This window comes from Castor canadensis, chromosome 8 (genome assembly GCF_047511655.1).
Source record: "Castor canadensis chromosome 8, mCasCan1.hap1v2, whole genome shotgun sequence".
Lineage (NCBI taxonomy): Eukaryota > Metazoa > Chordata > Mammalia > Rodentia > Castoridae > Castor > Castor canadensis.
Window position 1 is genome coordinate 84,017,599 of NC_133393.1, and position 20,060 is coordinate 84,037,658.

Sequence of the window (20,060 nt, forward strand, 5' to 3'; positions counted from 1 at the left end):
AGTCAGCTTCCAGGGCTGTGAGGGATGGGTTGGAGTGGGGACATCACTACAAAGGAAGGGCACAGTAAAATCTTGAAACAAAGCCTGAAGAAAAGGCAGCCTTAAGCCAGCTAAAAGGAGGCAAGAGGGCAAAGGAGACATAAACAGTGCCCTCTTGTGGAGATGAATAGTATTGCAGCTTAATTTTATTACAATGTAGACATGAAACTGGGTTCTGGATCCAGACAAAATTGGGTTCAAATCCTGACTTCCCTACTTTGGGAAACTCACTTAACATTTCTAAGCTCCACTTCCTCCATTTTTAAATGGGTGTAAATATAATAACCTCACATAAATGAGGTAAAACATATAAAGCCCCTAGCACAGGGCTTACACATAAGAAATGCAGTTATTGCTCTTATTCTCCTTCCTCATGACATGGCAGGGACACATTTACAAGTGAGGATTGGGGCTGTGAGTGTAGGTGGAGGACTAGGGCAAAATTTTAAAGTGGCTTTCTCTTCTAGATTGGATCAAGGACGATGATACATTAAATAGAATCCCCACTACTCATTTCAAAGCACTGTTAACTAAGTTGCACCTCCTCCCTAAAACACTGACTTTCTGAAGGTAAGGATCCCAGTGAAGGTAACATCCACTGCTTCGATGGTATGATTATCTACTGCTCAAGCCTGTGCACATTGATCCATCTTAAAGCAAGGTCTCTGCCCACTATCGGTCATTTTCCCCCACTGTTGCTCAGGATTGTTGATTTTTTGGCTAATCAGTTCTTAATCACTCTTGAATTACTTTAGGATTGTTTGATCACTTTCTCTGTACTGTAACCTCCTTTAAGAGGACAGTGTAGTTATCGAGCATCGTTCATGGCCTCCACAGTGTCTAGGAACGCTCAAAAAGCTTCTCTTGGTCACTGCTGGCCATTCTTCACCAAAGTGATGGCTATTCATCCCACCATTTTAGAACCCTAAGATCCAAAAGTCACCTCAAAATTCTCTAAAATATATTTGATACTCTGCTAGCACATTACCTTACAGAGAATTTCTTGTGACACTACCTTGTAAGATAATTTTTAAATTATCTTGATAAATCCAATTTAAAAAGCAGTTGGGGAATATCCCATGCAGACTGAATTATCCTTGCCATTTTTCTGACAATTTAAAATGAATTTTCTGGTCTTTTCCCAAATAGAATTTTTATCCTATAAATCTGGGTCATTTTTAAACTTTACTATTGAATTAATCATTCACTTATTTAAATATGCTGACCCATAGTTTATAATGACACAGGAGATATTTATTTTGCATATTAAGTAATTTCATGTGTGAAGTACAGGCTGACTAAAAAAGACTGGAAGAAGCCTGGTCTGTCCGACCCATATCTTCCTAGGTAAATTCCTGATTCTGTTTCTTGGTGATGTATTGTGTTTTCAAAATCATGCTCACCTTATTCTGACTTATCATCTCCTGACCTGTTTCTCTTCTCCCCAGACTTCCATGAGTACTGATCCATTCACATTCTTACCTTTACAGAAAGTTTACTTACGGCTCATGCCTTACAAAATCATTCTATAGGTAAAGCACTTAGATGAGTATTGTGGAAGTGATTATCATGATAAAAAGTTTATTAGCTGGGTACCCGGGAAAATTATTTTTCCTTTTTTGAGCTTCTCTTCCCACCTGTAACAGGTGATAATATTTCCTGTTTCTCAAGGCTACTGTGATGAGGGATGTAAATAAATACTAACTCTCACGGTAGACCATGCTTAATAAATTAAGACATGATTTAATATATAAATACTGCTTGTACATTGTACAACAAGTGTCTATTTATCCATATTCTGTTTACTCTGGACCTTAGTATGAAAGGGCTACCTTCTTGGATTCTGTCTGCAGGTAACAATGGCCTGTTAACAGTCCTCTTAATTATTCAAGAGGTTATTCTAAGTATTTTTAGTCCTTTCTAATATATTATCACCCATCTTTTTATATGTTATATGGGTAAACTAATTATCATCTCGCCACACTAACTTCCATATCATAATAAATAAGAAACATGGTTTGGGAGCTGGTCCTTGAGTGGGGAGAAATGACAGAGCCATGAAAAGAACCTTAGTGCTCTCTTTAAAAAACAGTGTTCTTATATATTTCAAAACAAAGAAGTTTGGTTCTCTGTAGAAGGAATCAGGGCTCAAAATCCTTGGAATATATCCTCACTGTACTATGATCTAATCAAACTTGAAAGCTTCAAAGCTCATTGTTACAAACCCCATCTGTTGTAGCTGCTTTCAAACTAAAAATAGCTTTAAAATGAAAGAATCAGAGATGTAGTCATCTCAAAGTAATTTCATATTTCATCATTTAAAAAACTGTAAATCATACATTATAGCCAAGAATTTACTCTAGGGTTCATTTAGTGTCAGTGAACCAAATTCTTATTTTTGTGGGTTTTTTTAAGTACTAGAAAAAAATTTAGAGGACTAAGATTCTTCTTTTTATTAATAAATCCATCAGCAAGTAAGAATAATGTATTGTGTCGGGTGCTTGTGGCTCACACCTGCAAAGCTACCTGGGAGACTGAGATCAGGAGGAACAAGGTTTGAGGCCAGCCCTGGGAAATAGTTGTGAGACCTCCCATCTCCAAAATAACCGGAGGAAAATGGACTGGAGGTGGAGGTGTGGCTCAAGCGGTAGAGTGCCTGCTATGTAAGTGGAAGCCCTGATTTCAAACCCCACTCCCACCTTAAAAAAAAACAATGAATCTGCTATGGTCCTGTTTCAACATGTTTCATCAAAATAGGCAGAATTAGAATTATACAGCAGGGCTGGCAGAGTGGCTCAAGTGGTAGCACACCTGCTTAGCAAGCGTCAAACCCCAGTTCCACCAAAAAAAAACTATACAGTGAAATTTTAAACAGTATGATGGGCAGGCTCTTCCCCTAACTTCCCAAATCAGGGTCTCTGGTTATAAGAGTATGGAGGGGTAGCTTCTGGGAACCCTTGTTTATTTCACTGTCCCTTGAGAGTCTATTTCAGACCTACTTCTAGATCACTTGGAAAACCAGCTGACCCTGGAGGGTGATGATAATCAAGCATGGCACAGGAAACACCGAGATGTTGGAGGATGCTCAGCCTTCATCCTATTTTGACAGTGCTGAGCAGAGTGATCCAAAATAATGTCTTTTCAGACATTGGACTGACAGGGCGTCTGCTTGTTCCTCTTATGTTTCCTCCCCCGTAACTTTCACCTACGTCCCTTTCTGATTAACATTTCGGAAAAAATGTTTATTTAGAAAAATAAAACCCATTTTCAGTGCAAGTAATTCAGGCAACCTAAAGCCTAAAAAATAAATATACTGAAATGTGTCCCGGCCAGAATTGAGGAGTAATAGGAAACAGAAATCTTTTAGGCCATTCTTTCAGATTAGAAATCTTAAAGATTAGAAATCTTAAAGATTCAAAATCAATTGCAGAATATATTATAAACATACAGAAAATAGTGGACCCGTATCTTTATGATAGTGAAATTTCACACCTGTGATCATTGCTTAATCTCTCCAGTGAGCCTCAAGCTCTCATGACTATGTAATGAAAAATACTGAGTGGCTTACCAGAACTCAGTTACATAAACCCAGGTTATTGCTTGGAAGTAAAATTATATAAAAGTTGAACTTATAAAGTACAATTTAATTTTGTTCCTATATTTAAAATACATATCAGGTTCCCACTAAAAAATTGATGTATCTAAGAACATTGAATTCCACACTGTAACATTCAGTTTCATGATTTTTTTTTTTTCTTTTGGTCTTTTCTTTTTTGGTGCTGGGGATCAAACCCAGGGCTTCATGCATGGTAGGCAAGTGCTCTACCACTGAGCTATATCCCAGCCCCATTTCAGTTTCATGCTTTTCTATTTATCACCATAGTTTCTTCCTGCTTTTTGCTCAAAATATGGTTTTGCTTTGACTATTCAAGATTTTTTTGTTTTGTTTTGATCACAAGTGCCTTGGTTTCTATCTCAACTCATTCTGTCCTTTAACCAGAGTGTATTAAGATCAGCCATGGTTGCAATTCTGCTACCACCACCCCACTCCAAGCACTGCTTGTGTTTCCCTGTCAAAGGCAACACTCATTTTCTAGGATCAAGGGCTGGGAGAACCTCAAAGATCACATCCAGAGGAGATGCAATTCAGGAATCCTCTCTGCAACTTCCTTGCCAGGTAGTGGCTCTGTCACTCCCAAAATCAGAGTGTCCATGATCCCCTGAGGCAACCCTTTCCAATCAATGCCTGACAGCTTTAGTGGTTCAAGTTTTTCCTTGTGTCCAGACTAGCTGTGTAATCCTGAACAAATCATAGCATTGCTTGAGTCTGGGTTTCTCTAAATATGAAGGAGAAAGAGATAATGATTTCCAAGGTGATACCTGTTATAGACCTCTTCCTAATTATTTCAATGGCAGCAACTAGAATAAAATACTAGCTTGTAACACCTTTGGCTCTGAAGGATCTTGTCTAAGAGGTAAGGTCAATGGTTCAGAGGCAGTCATTTTTAAACATCATGCAATAAGGAATGTTGTGCATCCTGTTTCCTAAGGGGTACTTCCTGGTCACTTGTTCCTTAACCCCCTGTTGACCAAAGTCTACCACAGACAGCCCTGGGTGGCACTTTAGAGAACCTTTGCCAGGTGTCCACTATTCTTCTTACTGACAGGTTTCCCACAAAACCACCATTGCCAAAGTCTACAATGTGTGTCAGGGTTGCCCATATCCGTCCTTAAAAAATTCTCCCTCTTAGCTTAGGACGATGCATGCTTGATTCTCCTTTGCCATTGGCTGATCACTCTTTTATCTGGTTTCTTGGTTCCTTCTCCATGCCCATCCATGTTCAAGGTAACCATTCTTCTGGGCCTCTTATCTTTTCCAGGGAGAGTACTGAGCCCGGGCTTTCCATCTACCCTGTCATCAACTTTCTGTTCTGACCTTAGACAGCTTACAACTCTGCTGAGCCTCATTCATCCCTAAGAAAGGGAAAGAAACTAGACCTGATGCTCAGGAAGACTCTTTGAGCTGTACAATGCTGGCCTATCCTTAGCTCATCCCTGTGTTCCCTCAATATACGGTACAGTTGCAGAAGGCCATTGTGGGCCTGGGAGGGGATAAAGACCACCAGGAAAACATGGATTCCAGAATGTGATGGAACGCTACACATCATCAGATTTCAGACCTGATAAGGTCTGAAACCTTTGTTTTACAGCTGCGGAAGGCTAAGTGCAGAGAAGGCACTTGATTACCTCATGGAAAGAAGGGAGTACCACGGAGGTCTCCCAGGCTCTCACTTGTTGCAAAAGTGAGAGTTAATTGTCTTCGAAGCCTGGCTGAAGCACATAATGATATCGGAGTAAAGTGTGATAAAGTATAAATCTGAACAGAACACATTAAAACCTTTCCCTCCCTCTAAAAAATAAACAATTGAAAGACAAGAATTTCAGAGAGATGTTTGCATAGGTGACACTTTCACACACACTAGCACAGAATGACCACATAAAACACCTTAGAGTTATGTTGTAAAATAGCTAAATAAAACAAACATCAAGCCACAGAATACATATATTTACATTAACTTAAATGTCATACAATATACTTGGGTCAATTTCAGTTTTTATAATTTAAGATTTACATGTCCACAAGCATATGAACAAACATCAGTCCACTAGGTTTAAGAAGTTACTCAGACATGTTGGTACTGACACTTACATAGTCTTGGCCACAAATAATGAGGACTTTAAGTTTTCAACAAGATCTTTTGTATTAGGATACAGAATGGAGATGAATGTACAGAAGACAGTCAAACAAACATAGCTTTCTTATACTACTTATAACTCATTAACACTACAGAGGATGTGTGGCAGTACCCAGTAAATTTTATTAGTGGAGTTTGTTCATTCTGGTCTGAAATGATGATTTTGGCTGAATAACTCCTAAATCTAATTTTATGCTTTACAAGTCATTGCTGTATGATCTTTAAAAAATGAAGTAGGGCACTACTAATGCTTTTCTTTTAAATTAAAAAAAACCCTCAACTTTGGTCCTAATAAGCTAGCAAAGTCTATTCTTAAATAATGCTGGTAATACATAGAGCTTGCTTTCTAACTTTAAGAGTCCTGAAGAAAGGGATAATGTCACTCATATTGCCTCTGGGTCAGCTTTGAAGTGATCAATGATGCTATAGACCCAGATAGTGTTGTCAAACTTAAACTTTCAGAAACAAACCCCATCTTTCTCCACCACGTTGAGGAACCAAAATGCTTTACCTCATTTCCTACTGATCATCTTAAGACACCATTTGGTTTTATCTCAAAAAACAAAACAACACAAGTTCTGTCCTGCTATTTATTTTCTTTATTTCTGTCCTGCTAATAAATAGCAGGACAAGATAAATATGGAGAAACTAAATGATGACATCTTACAAATACAGGCACACAATTAGGTGGATGCCACAAAGGGTGTGTCTGAGAACACGGAATTGACTGAATCTGAGTCAGACTTCACCCTTGTGGATTTTAAGATGCCCTCAGCTATGACCGTCTCGCTGGGTAAGAGCCTGACTTTGCCATTCTGCCCTGCTGCAGTATCCTTCATGGGCTCCAAAAACACCACTCTTTTACCTGCCTTCCGTTCATCAGTGGAGGCATCACTAGCGGGACCCGGACTGAGAATAGATGAATGGGCATTGCTTTGGTTTAGTGTATTTTTCCGTCTCTTGGCTTTACACTTGCAGGGGCACGGTGTGAGATAGAGGTACAAAAGTACCAAAACGATACTGGCCACACAGGCGGCAAGAGTGGTGAAAGCGGTGTTAAATGCCTCATGAGCGTGGGGTCTGTTTGCAGTGAAATTGCTCACGTGGATTGTGACATCCACAGTTTCATTTAACAGGCGTTGCCTATTCATTGCAATACAAGAATAAACTCCAGCATCCTCAAAACGAGGGCTTTCTATAACCAGACTTCCATTGTAAAATACGTGAAAGTTTTCCATCTCTTTGTCTGGCTCCAACAGTCTGTTATCTGGACCAACCCAGACAAAATCGGTATTGCCATTACCAGTCTTGCTGTCACAGTTGACAATCAGCCTTTCCCCGACCTGGGCCTCGTGAATAAAGCCAAATGCACGGAAGGAACTATTGATGACGCTATCAGAACAATTCATAAAGTTCTCCTGAAGCAGAAGCAGCTGATGGGAGTGCCTGGAGTCAGACCACAGGCGACAGGTGTAATCGTTCTTAAAATCCATCACTGAGCTAAAGTGCCGACGATACCAAAAGATAAGCAATGAGTACAGGGAACAGTCACAGACAAAAGGGTTCCCATGAAGGTAGATGCCTCTCAGCTGTTTCCCTGGCACTAAATTTATATGGTGCATTGGTATGGAGGGAATCCGGTTATAAGAGACGTCTAAAAACATCAGTTCTGGTAGCTTGAACCTTCCAACATACAAATCCATAGGAAACTGTGTAAGAAAGTTTCCACTTAAGTAGAGTTTTTGCAATTGGGATAGCCCTCCAAAGGCTGAAGGATCAAGATAGGAGATGTGATTATTGTAAAGCAGGAGCACTTCCAGAACCTTCAACTCTTGGAACACGGCATTTTTCACCGTCTTCAGCTTATTGGATGATAAGTCAAGACACTTCAAATTTGGAGTTGTGGAAAAACTGCCCGAGGAAATACTGGTGATGTCGTTATGGCGAATAATGAGTGTGTTCAGCTTGACAAATGATACTGGAATCCACTCGGAATCCAGAAGCCCTATTCTGTTATAACTCAGATCCAGTCTCTTAATCAGTCTGAAAAGGTTGCCAGGCACCTTAGACAGGTTTTTGTTGGTGCAGCTGACAATATCGGTGGCACAGATGCAAGCGGTGGGGCACACCCCGGAGACGCCTTGGCTCACAGTCACCGTGATCACCAACAAACACAGCAGCTCTCTGCAACCCGGTCTGAGAACTCCATTCAGGGTGGGCAGTGTGTGTAACCGAAAAGACATTATGGTCGCCTCCCAGTCTCTTCCAGGTGCCTTTTCACCAGCTCAGCCTCCCACCAGTCAATCTGGCAAACAATATTTTAAAAGGGTGGAAAAAGCGTAAGTACCACTTGTTAACCCTTCAAAGTCATACGGTACTTTCTTCCCAATAACTTTTGAAATGCCTTTCATTTCACACTGGGGAGCCTAGGCTGCCTTTTACTGCGAATGCAGTCTTCCCTAGGTTGCTCCTGCTTGCAGACATCTACAGGCACATTCTCTCCATTCATCCGTCTCACCATCAGAAACTCAATTTTTTTTAAAGGGTGCATCCTGCCTTGTTAACTCCCTCCAACGGACCCCAAAATACACAAACGCATCCTATAAACAATTAAACGGAAATGCTTAGAAAGCCATCGGTCTAGAAAACTACTCACAGAGCTGGGAAGCTCCCGGGCTCCGGGGATAGGCCGCCGACAGCGGTATCTCCTGCAGGTCTGTGCGTCTGTCCGTGCGCGTCCGTCTGTCCCTCTGGCACCTTCCTACTTCCTTTCCCTCTTGCTCCCGGCGGGCGGCAGCCTCTCTCCGGCTTTCAACTTTGGGGAGTTTCAAGCAGCCGCGGTGGCAGCAGCCACCCCAGGCGCCGCCACCCTCTCCACGGGCTCCACTTGCTACTCCCGGGCTCTTCTCATGGCACGGCTGAAGGTACCGCGTCGGCGCTCCGGCCGCCGTGTGCCCGCGCGCGGGGCGCCCCGCAACCGGAGCTGAGCCGAGCCAAGCCGAGGGGCGGGGGCGCGGCTGCCGGTCGGAGCCGCCCCGCCTCTCCGCGCTCAGCAGGCTGTGGGGCCCGGGGCTCCGCGTCCGTCGCCCGGGTTTTATCCCCGCGCGCCCGGGGTCGGGTGCGGGGCGGGGAGGCCAGTCCCGCTCCTTGCGTGTCCTCCCCCGTGCCAGAAGCGCTCGCGGAGGGTGGCGCGGGACGCGAGGTTGGGGGCGCACGGCGCGGGAAGGGCGGATCGCAGCCAATCGGAGAGGCGGCCGGCGCCCCCCTGGCTCCCACCCGCCGCCTCCTCCCCTCCCGGCTCCCGCAGCCCAGAAGAGTGCCGCCCCGGGTTGAGGACGCACCCACCCAACCCTGCCCGACTGCGTCCGTTTGTCCAGCTCCAGAAAGGGTGGGGATGTGGGGACGGGGGGAATAGGGGAAGGATCAGGGGGAGAAAACCAGCCCGGGAGGGAGGGGTTGCACCCTTGGGGACCCACTTGGTCGCGGCCGCGCAGGTGGATCTCTCCCCACCCAGTCCACGCAGTTCCCCGCCCTCTTGGAGCTTTGCTTTGGGGCGAGGGCAGGGGGCTTTGGGGCGCTAAGTACAGCTGTCTTTGAAGGTTTGCACAACAAACCGAGCAGCAGCCTTGCGTCTCGGCCCACAGGCCGGGGGAAGGGAAGTCAGGCACGTTTCCTTCTGGGAGACCGCGGTCCCTGTTGGGGGGGAAAGAACAGAGAGGGCGCCGCGGGGACACCCTCAGGTCCTGGAAAAGTTCTGTCCCTTTCCTAACTGGGATGCTGCCGGAGTCAAGCAGCAAAAGGGCAGGAAAGAAGGCTTAGCGCTGACCTTCTTGGCTGGAAAGCAAAGATAAGGGTATTAACCTCAAAAAAGAAAAAAAGTATTTCCCAGAACCAGACGCCTTTCCCCTCCCCCAAATGTGCTGGCGACTCCACTGGGCAAGTATTAATTCCAGAAAGAGCGTCTACACAGAGAGACTTGCCCCTGAGAGGCCAGGTGGCCTCCAGACTCCAGTGTACTTTGGTCCAGCGGGGCACAGGAAAGTGCAAGCTAGATAAGGCCGTGCAAATACGAGGTAGAGGGCATGAAGCTGATGAGGTTTCTCCATTAAAAATCCATTTTTATTTAATTCCAAGATTTAACAATTGGATTTGACTGAGCCAAATGACCCATTTGGCCATTGTATCTGAATTAAAAGAAATAAATTACTGTCCGAACAAAAGATGCTAACCAGAGCAGAATGGATAGAGAAACCAATGAAAGTCTAAGTAGAGAAAGCAGTTGGGGCTGGGCATTTCATTTGTAGTATTAATAAATAAAATGATGACAAGGACAATCTATGCCACTCTCCCCACACACACACTTGAGCAACCTTGAATTTAGTGAAAATTGTCCATGGACGGATTTTTTGCATAGATGGGTTAGACCAGTGCCTAACTGAAACGGACTTATGTGCATTGATAATTTAACCTGTTTGTGGGATAACTCAGTATAGCAGCAGTAAGTCAGGATGATTTCAGATGAGGGCAACTTGATTCCTGTTAGTTTCAGTTTCATGAAAAGTTGAATTTTATCATAAGCATGTAGCCTAAAGTGTTTCCTGAAAGCATCCTTTACTTCCAGGAGAGATCTGGGGGGTTAAGATTTACTCATTATATACCACACTTCCTGGGGTTCTTGAAAATCTTGGTCTTCTAGGTCTTCATTTTCACAAAATTGAAAGAGAAATAGAATTCATAGTTCCCAGAGGAGTACAGTTTAAATGGCTAATAAGTGAGCATGTTTTTACAGTATTTTACTGAATAACTAACATCCTATTTGAAGGAAGCCGTGAAGGGAAAGACCCGTATCTAATACGAAATATTCCAAAATAATAAGTGATTTAAAAAATGGAAGCAGAAAGTTATGCTTCATAGCTGCAAAAACATGCAGCCATTACACAGGATAAGTGGAATAAAAGCACTCAGAATCCACAGACAAGGCTACTTATCCATTTCAAGACTTGATGTTTGGGTTCCCCATATTAGCCAAGGAGAAGAGAAGCGGGAGGTGTGGCTCAAGTTGTAGAATGCTTGCCTAGCAAGTGTAAGGCCCTGGGTTCAAACCTCAGTACCACAAAAAGTGGGGAGGGGAGAGACATGTGAACAAGGTGGGTTTACTAGCTTGGAGATGAGAAAGCTGACTGGACTTTAATGACATAAAGTGTGCAGGATAACATTTTTTATCTTTCTGGCATCCTTTTAACCTTCTTCATCTTGCTATAACAAAATACCTGAGATTGGGTACATTATAAAGAAGAGGTGTGATTGAACTCACCTTTTTGGAGGTTGAAAGTCCAAGATCAGACAGCCCCATCTGTTCTGCCTCTGGAAAGGATTCTCTTGGTGGCTCACAACATAGTAGGTAAAGTTGTGACAGGGGTGAAAGGAGAGGTCCCATGGTAACCAGGATACCAGAGAGATTCAGAGGCCATTCCTTTTATAGCAACTTGTGGGGTCCCCCAAGGACTATATTAATTTCTTCTGTGGGTAATGCCTCTGTGAATTAGTTACTTAACCTATTAAAGTTCCACCACCTTAGTGCCACCTTGGGGAAGACCAGGCTTCCAGCACATAAACCTCTGAGGAACAAATGCAAATCATCCAAACCTCACCTCCTCTCACTCAAAGGTAAATTCCACAGGGCAGCAATTCTGTTTGTCTTGGTTACTACTTTATTCTCAACTCCTAGAACCCAGATTGCCACTTGGTTGACAGTCAATAAAATTTTGTTGAATGAGCTGACCAACAGAGAACCTGTTCTAGATGGCTAAGGTACGGTCCACCCCTACCTAAGCTTGCTGGCTGTTATCATGCCCTTTCCACTTTATGAAGCTTATCTAAAAGACAGAAGGGGGGAAAACTGGGACGAACAGCCCTATTATTTGAGTCCTGGATCCAGTAGTTCCCGAAAGCCACTGCATACTCACACTTCCTTTTTAATTACATTCTCAACCTCCCTCTCTTCTTTATGCTTAAATTATTTTGAGTTGTGCTTATTTCACTCGTGACTGACAGAGTCCCAGTACATACAGCAATGTGTGTGTTATAAAGATGGCCGTTATTATGTGCCAGACTCTGAATTGTGTGTTTTACATTGTCATTCTATTTACCACTCACCACAAGCTTGGGACATGATCTAATCTGTAACTCCCAAAGGAAACAACTCTGTTCTAAATTATTTGAAAATGGAATGTGCTGAAATGATCTTGGGGTTGCATTTGCAGGGCTTAAATTAAACAGAATGGATAAGTTTCTTCCAGGGTGGCTCCAACTGGAATGAGTACTAAGACAGATGGTTGAGTTGCCTTCTCAGGAGTTTAAAGCAAGACAGATAGGGTATTATCTGCTGGTCTTTTTGATCATTTGATAATGTCTCCAGTGGACAACAGGAAGTGACTTGCCACTTGACATGATTTGAATCTGGTGTGCTGACAGGTGTGGTCATGTGATCATCTTTCTGGTTTGGAAGGAGCCTGGCGACAGTGATTTGAGTAGCTGAAATCTCAAGGGGTTCTCCTGTGATTTCCAGTGTTTCTCGGGTCAGATTCAAAGACCTAAGGAGTTAGAGCTTCTAGACAGGGAATTTTTACCGCACTAGTTTGATGATTCCGAGTTCTTGAGTCATTTTTACTAACAAGTGACACTTTAATAGCAGTTTCTATCCTATGAAAGGCTTTCACAGTCTTTATCATATTTGATTCTAGCAGGTGTCCTATAATCCAGAGTAATTTGGACACTGGCAGATAGCTATTGTTCCTTTTTTTTTTTTTTAAGCTCAGGGACACATTGGGTCCTTTGGAGGAGTTATGCACCAGGGTGCCTGCCTGCCTCTGCACTCAGGAGCTGCCTGTAAAAGGCTCCTCACTGTGCTGTCCACACTTTTAATAGGGTTTCTATGGTGTGACTTTAGGGTCAGCCCACAGGAAACCCACGGCTTTGCCCACCACCTCTAGCATAACACCCAACTTCTGCAACATCCTGTCCTTCTGGCCTGTCTCCAGTGGGTTTTGTAAGATGCCTAAGATTTGGTATGGAACACTGTCTCTCTCACCTCTTGCTCTGTGAGACATGTTTTCAGGGACAACTCAGACTTCAGGTCCTGTGCTTTCTAAATTCCAGGAGGCATGTGCCAACTTGTGGCCTTGTTTTTCTGGAAGCTCCCTTTACTTGGCTAGAAATGGTGAGGAAACTACCTTCCCTCCCCAGGGAGAGACAGAATGGAGCAGTTCTAAGCAGCTCTAAGCAATCCCCACTCACCCATCCCATCTCACTGTCTAGCTCTTATCTTCATTTCAGGTTGGATGTGTTTTTTGTTTTTGTTTTTAGTTGTGATAAAGTTCACATAACTCAAAGTTCAACATTTTAACCACTTTTTTTCTTTTTTTTAATTTTTAAGTGTTTTTATTAGTATATGATAGTTATACAGGGGGATTCCTTGTGGTTTTCTATATATACACATATATTGTACACTGGTTTGGTTCATCCCTTCCATTACATTTTAACCATTTTAAATGCACAATTTAGTGGATTTTACTAAGTCATAAATCAGCATTTTTGTATACTCACAATATGGTACAACTCTCATCACTATTTACTATAATACCCCTTAAATAATCATATCTGTTTACTTCCTCTCCACCCAGGCAATCACTGGTCTACTTTCTGCATAAATGGAATCATGCAGCATGAGGTGTTTGTGTATGGGTTCATTCATGTAACCTTACAAGGTTAGGATGGAGTTTTTCAGCTAAGAGTTGCAGAACCAGTTGAGATCATCCTATTGAAATCTGGGCATAGTTGATTTAGCTGCACTTGAACTTACAATGTGGGTGGTGGTGGGGGGGGGTGGCAGGCAAACTCCCATTTACCCAGACTCTTCATTTGTAAAAGGATTAGACCAGTGTGCGATTACAGAAACCTACTAGTATTACAAGGTAGGGAGATGTAAGTAAGATCTAGTCTTGAGCAAAAATCTTTTCACTTCCCCCTAATCCCCAAGAGTTGACTAAAGATATGACAATCAATGATTTCTAAAATTGCTTCCAACTTAAAAAAATATAACCTCATTTTTAGATATCCATATGTCCTCTGTTGCCCAAGCCAGGGGCACTGATTGTTAGACAGCAGATACTAAACCAAGTAGAGCAAGTATGGGGTTAGTTTTTCATCCGGGTCAGTTGTGGCTACACTGGGCTCACAGGCTTCTCCCCTCTCTCTGCAGTGAATGATGTCAGTCTCATTGTTTCTTCAGCAAAACCAGTTCAAGGCACATTCTCTACAGTTGAGAGATTCTCACCCTTAATCTGTCAAGTATTCAATTATGATTGGCTGTCACACATTCATTGCAGCATCATTTCTAGCAGAAAAAAAATGGGCATGTTCTTAATTTGCAAAGGGATGTGGATAAATAAATTAGTGTGCAGCCATCTGGTGTAATGCTATGTCTCTATTCAAAACAGTGTGGAAGGAAGGCCCAGGAGTATGGTCCAAGGGTAGAATGCCTGCCTAGCAAGCACAAGGTCTTGAATTCAAACTCCAGTACTGCCAAAATAGTGTGGAAGGGCAGTATCTAGTGACATTGCCCAAACTTACACATGACATGATTCCAAGTTTTGTAAAAGAAAAATATATCTATACATGTAGATGAATTCTGCAGTATGCCTAACCACCTGAAAGAGGTGCACTCCTGTATCATAACAGTAGTGTTAAAAATATTTCTTCTTGGACTAGCAGAGTAGCTCAAGTAGTAGAGTACCTGCCTAGCAAGCCTGAGGCCCTGAGTTCAAACCCCCGTACCACCAAAAAAAAAAATTTCTTCTCTTTCCTTTTCTGTATATCTATTTTTCTACTATACTTTGTGATAAGAAAAATCTAATGAAAACTTCTAATAGGTTAAAGTCATTGGCCTCAATGCTGCTGCTGGTGGTTCCTACTTAATAATCAACTAGCATGGTTTCAAGAGAGCACAGCCCTCTTCTGGCTTCCCAGGCAGGAAGTGAAATATCCCCTGTTTTGAGGAAAAACAATCACTGCCCTTCTTAGCAAAACAGGTGTTTACTTGGCACATATTTACTAAGCACCTTCCGTGTGCCAGGCACTACTCTTTTTTTTTTTTTCAGTTGACAAAGGGTTTTTATTTTTTTTTTTCATTTTTCTTTTATTATTCATATGTGCATACAAGGCTTGGGTCATTTCTCCCCCCTGCCCCCACCCCCTCCCTTACCACCCACTCCGCCCCCTCCCGCTCCCCCCCTCAATACCCAGCAGAAACTATGTTGCCCTTATCTCTAATTTTGTTGTAGAGAGAGTATGAGCAATAATAGGAAGGAACAAGGGTTTTTGCTGGTTGAGATAAGGATAGCTATACAGGGCATTGACTCACATTGATTTCCTGTGCGTGGGTGTTACCTTCTAGGTTAATTCTTTTTGATCTAACCTTTTCTCTAGTACCTGGTCCCCTTTTCCTATTGGCCTCAGTTGCTTTAAGGTATCTGCTTTAGTTTCTCTGCGTTGAGGGCAACAAATGCTAGCTAGTTTTTTAGGTGTCTTACCTATCCTCACCCCTCCCTTGTGTGCTCTCGCTTTTATCATGTGCTCATAGTCCAATCCCATTGTTGTGTTTGCCCTTGATCTAATGTCCACATATGAGGGAGAACATACGATTTTTGGTTTTTTGAGCCAGGCTAACCTCACTCAGAATGATGTTCTCCAATTCCATCCATTTACCAGCGAATGATAACATTTCGTTCTTCTTCATGGCTGCATAAAATTCCATTGTGTATAGATACCACATTTTCTTAATCCATTCGTCAGTGCTGGGGCATCTTGGCTGTTTCCATAACTTGGCTATTGTGAATAGTGCCGCAATAAACATGGATGTGCAGGTGCCTCTGGAGTAACAGTCTTTTGGGTATATCCCCAAGAGTGGTATTGCTGGATCAAATGGTAGATCGATGTCCAGCTTTTTAAGTAGCCTCCAAATTTTTTTCCAGAGTGGTTGTACTAGTCTACATTCCCACCAACAGTGTAAGAGGGTTCCTTTTTCCCCGCATCCTCGCCAACACCTGTTGTTGGTGGTGTTGCTGATGATGGCTGTTCCAACAGGGGTGAGGTGGAATCTTAGTGTGGTTTTAATTTGCATTTCCTTTATTGCTAGAGATGGTGAGCATTTTTTCATGTGTTTTCTGGCCATTTGAATTTCTTCTTTTGAGAAAGTTCTGTTTAGTTCACATGCCCATTTCTTTATTGGTTCATTAGTTTTGGGAGAATTTAGTTTTTTAAGTTCCCTGTATATTCTGGTTATCAGTCCTTTGTCTGATGTGTAGATGGCAAATATTTTCTCCCACTCTGTGGGTGTTCTCTTCAGTTTAGAGACCATTTCTTTTGATGAACAGAAGCTTTTTAGTTTTATGAGGTCCCATTTATCTATGCTATCTCTTAGTTGCTGTGCTGCTGGGGTTTCATTGAGAAAGTTCTTACCTATACCTACTAACTCCAGAGTATTTCCTACTCTTTCTTGTATCAACTTAAGAGTTTGGGGTCTGATATTAAGATCCTTGATCCATTTTGAGTTAATCTTGGTATAGGGTGATATACATGGATCTAGTTTCAGTTTTTTGCAGACTGCTAACCAGTTTTCCCAGCAGTTTTTGTTGAAGAGGCTGCTATTTCTCCATCGTATATTTTTAGCTCCTTTGTCAAAGATAAGTTGCTCATAGTTGTGTGGCTTCATATCTGGATCCTCTATTCTGTTCCACTGGTCTTCATGTCTGTTTTTGTGCCAGTACCATGCTGTTTTTATTGTTATTGCTTTGTAATATAGTTTGAAGTCAGGTATTGTAATACCTCCTGCATTGTTCTTTTGACTGAGTATTGCCTTGGCTATTCGTGGCCTCTTGTTTTTCCATATAAATTTAACAGTAGATTTTTCAATCTCTTTGATGAATGTCATTGGAATTTTGATGGGAATTGCATTAAACATGTAGATTACTTTTGGGAGTATCGACATTTTTACTATGTTGATTCTACCAATCCATGAGCATGGGAGATCTCTCCACTTTCTATAGTCTTCCTCAATCTCTTTCTTCAGAAGTGTATAGTTTTCCTTGTAGAGGTCTTTCACATCTTTTGTTAGGTTTACACCTAGGTATTTGATTTTTTTTGAGGCTATTGTAAATGGAATTGTTTTCATACATTCTTTTTCCGTTTGCTCATTGTTAGTGTATAGAAATGCTAATGATTTTTCTATGTTGATTTTATATCCTGCTACTTTGCTATAGCTATTGATGATGTCTAGAAGCTTCTGAGTAGAGTTTTTTGGGTCTTTAAGGTATAGGATCATGTCGTCTGCAAATAGGGATATTTTGACAGTTTCTTTACCTATTTGTATTCCTTTTATTCCTTCTTCTTGCCTAATTGCTCTGGCTAGGAATTCCAGTACTATGTTGAATAGGAGTGGAGATAGTGGGCATCCTTGTCTGGTTCCTGATTTTAGAGGGAATGGTTTTTAATTTTTCTCCATTAAGTATAATGCTGGCTGTAGGTTTGTCATATATAGCTTTTATAATGTTGAGGAACTTTCCTTCTATTCCTAGTTTTCTTAGAGCTTTTATCATGAAATGATGTTGGATCTTATCAAAGGCTTTTTCTGCATCTATTGAGATGATCAAGTGGTTTTTGTCTTTGCTTCTGTTAATGTGGTTTATTATGTTTATTGATTTTCGTATGTTGAACCACCCCTGCATCCCTGGGATGAAGCCTACCTGGTTGTGGTGAATAATCTTTTTGATGTGTTGCTGAATTCGATTTGCCGTTATTTTGTTGAGGATTTTTGCATCAATGTTCATTAAGGAGATTGGCCTATAGTTCTCCTTTTTGGAGGTGTCTTTGCCTGGTTTTGGGATAAGTGTAATACTGGCTTCATAAAATGTGTTTGGCAGTTTTCCTTCCCTTTCTATTTCATGGAACAGTTTAAGGAGGGTTGGTATCAGTTCTTCTTTAAAGGTCTGATAGAATTCAGCAGAGAATCCATCAGGTCCTGGACTTTTCTTTTTGGGGAGACTCTTGATTGCTGCTTCAATTTCATTTTGTGTTATAGGTCTATTCAGGTGATTAATTTCCTCTTGGTTCAGTTTCGGATGATCATATGTATCTAGAAATCTGTCCATTTCTTTTAGATTTTCAAATTTATTTGAATATAGGTTCTCAAAGTAGTCTCTGATGATTTCCTGGACTTCCATGGTGTTTGTTGTTATCTCCCCTTTTGCATTCCTGATTCTACTAATTTGGGTTTTTTCTCTCCTCATTTTAGTCAGGTTTGCCAGGGGTCTATCGATCTTGTTTATTTTTTCAAAGAACCAACTTTTTGTTTCATTAATTCTTTGTATGGTTTTTTTGGTTTCTATTTCGTTGATTTCAGCTCTTATTTTTATTATTTCTCTCCTTCTATTTGTTTTGGGATTTGCTTGTTCTTGTTTTTCTAGGAGTTTGAGATTTATCATTAGGTCATTGATTTGGGATCTTTCAATTTTTTTTTTTTTTTTTCTGGTGGTACTGGGGATTGAACTCAGGGCCTCATGCATGCAAGGCAAACACTAAACCACTGAGCTATATCCCCAGCCCTTCTTTCAATCTTTTTAATATATGCACTCATGGCTATAAACTTTCCTCTCAAGACTGCCTTAGCTGTGTCCCATAGGTTCCGGTAGGTTGTGTTTTCATTTTCATTGACTTCCAGGAACATTTTAATTTCCTCTTTTATTGCATCGATGATCCATTCTTCATTAAGTAATGAGTTATTTAGTTTCCAGCTGTTTGCATGTTTTTTGTCTTTACTTTTGTTGTTGAGTTCTACTTTTACTGCATTGTGGTCAGATAGTATGCATGGTATTATTTCTATTTTCTTATATTTGCTGAGACTTGCTTTGCAGGCACTACTCTTTAATCTGAGAATTATAGTCATATGTTAATTCTTTGAGTGTCACACAATCCTGATTAAATGAGGTACATAATAGATTTGTCCAGGTTTGGGACTCAACATCTGTTGTTGAGATCCACTCCCAACAGCTGTGAGTCCTCTCCCAAGGCACATCTGTCAGCCAGACTTTGGGATGTTGGCTCTCCTACCACACATCACAATTTGTTTTTCAATAAGAAACAAAAATAAAAATAACACTTTTTTCCTTAATTCTAAAAGTTCTGTGTACATACTGTAATAAGAAAGATAGGAAGATATAGGAAAAAAAATCAGAGAATACCATTCATAATTTCACTTGCTAGTAATAATTTTTGTTCAAAGAATAAATCCACTGAAGTGAGAACCCTGAGAAATTTTAAAAGGATAATTTTTTTAATGTAAGGAGAGAAACAAGCAGACCTTCCTTCCTTTCTTCCTTCCTTCCTCCCTCCCTGCCTCACTTCCCACCTTCTTTCCTTCTTTCCTTCCTTCCTTCCTCTCTCCCTCCCTTCCCTTTTTTCTTTCTTATGCTGTTTTTGAGACAGAATCTTGCTATGTAGCTGAGGCTGACCTCAAACTCAGACTGACCTCAAAGGCAGAGGTTTTCTCTGCCTTCCACATGCTAAGATTACAGGTGTTTGATGCCAAATATGACCTGACCTTTTTCTTTAATACTCCAAAATTCTCAGCCTTCGGAATGAAATGCAAAAGTCAGGATTTACTTTTAAAAAATAGTGTATTGAAAGTATGTACCTAAGCATTATGGTTATCTCTTAAGATTTTGGTCATAAATGGTAAGTGCTTTAATTTTCATTTTGTTCATTGTTAGCCTGGAAAGATCATCTAATTGAACTCCTAAATGCTATTATATTTCTAAAAACCAAGGTTAACTTTATCTCTCTGACAAATACAGATAACATTTAACAAGTCCACTTTAGAGAACTATATGAAATGTTCAGACTTCTGTTTTATGTCCTTTAAAAATTTGATTTTCTGCCAGGCACCAGTGGCTCATGCCTACAATCTTAGCTACTCAGGTGGAAGAGATCAGGAGGATCATGGTTCAAAAGCCAATCCCCTCTCAAATAGTTCACAAGACCCTAGCTCGAAAAAAAAAAAAATCACAAAAAAAGGGCTGGTAGAGTGGCTCAAGCAGTAAAGAGTGCCTGCCTACCAAGTATGAGGCCCTAAGTTCAAACCCCAGATCTGCCCCTCCCCAAAAATTGATTTTCTATAATGGTAATTAATTTATCATAGCTTTGTAAAGGTAA

At 41.3% G+C, this 20,060-nt stretch overlaps 2 protein-coding genes across 3 annotated transcripts in view; one reads left to right on the plus strand and one right to left on the minus strand.

Moving 5' to 3' along the window:
* Nucleotides 1-5,546: 5,546 nt before the first annotated feature.
* On the minus strand, nucleotides 5,547-8,593 carry Amigo2 (adhesion molecule with Ig like domain 2). Its single transcript, XM_020155584.2, has 2 exons — nucleotides 8,452-8,593; nucleotides 5,547-8,100 (listed from the first exon to the last, which is right to left on the minus strand). The coding sequence occupies exon 2, from the start codon at nucleotides 8,036-8,038 to the stop codon at nucleotides 6,479-6,481; it is 1,560 nt and encodes a 519-aa protein (XP_020011173.1). The 5' UTR covers nucleotides 8,039-8,100; nucleotides 8,452-8,593; the 3' UTR covers nucleotides 5,547-6,478.
* Pced1b (PC-esterase domain containing 1B) overlaps nucleotides 8,510-20,060 on the plus strand; it is a 140,075-nt gene continuing 128,524 nt past the window's right edge. For both annotated transcript variants that reach the window (XM_074083231.1, XM_074083228.1), the window contains exon 1: nucleotides 8,510-8,719. The gene's annotated coding sequence lies outside the window, so the exon portion shown is untranslated. The remainder of the gene's footprint in view (nucleotides 8,720-20,060) is intronic.

Bases quoted from the DNA above. Each gene is read 5' to 3' on its own strand.
- Amigo2 (XM_020155584.2), bottom strand. From the start codon at position 8,038: ATGTCTTTTCGGTTACACACACTGCCCACCCTGAATGGAGTTCTCAGA.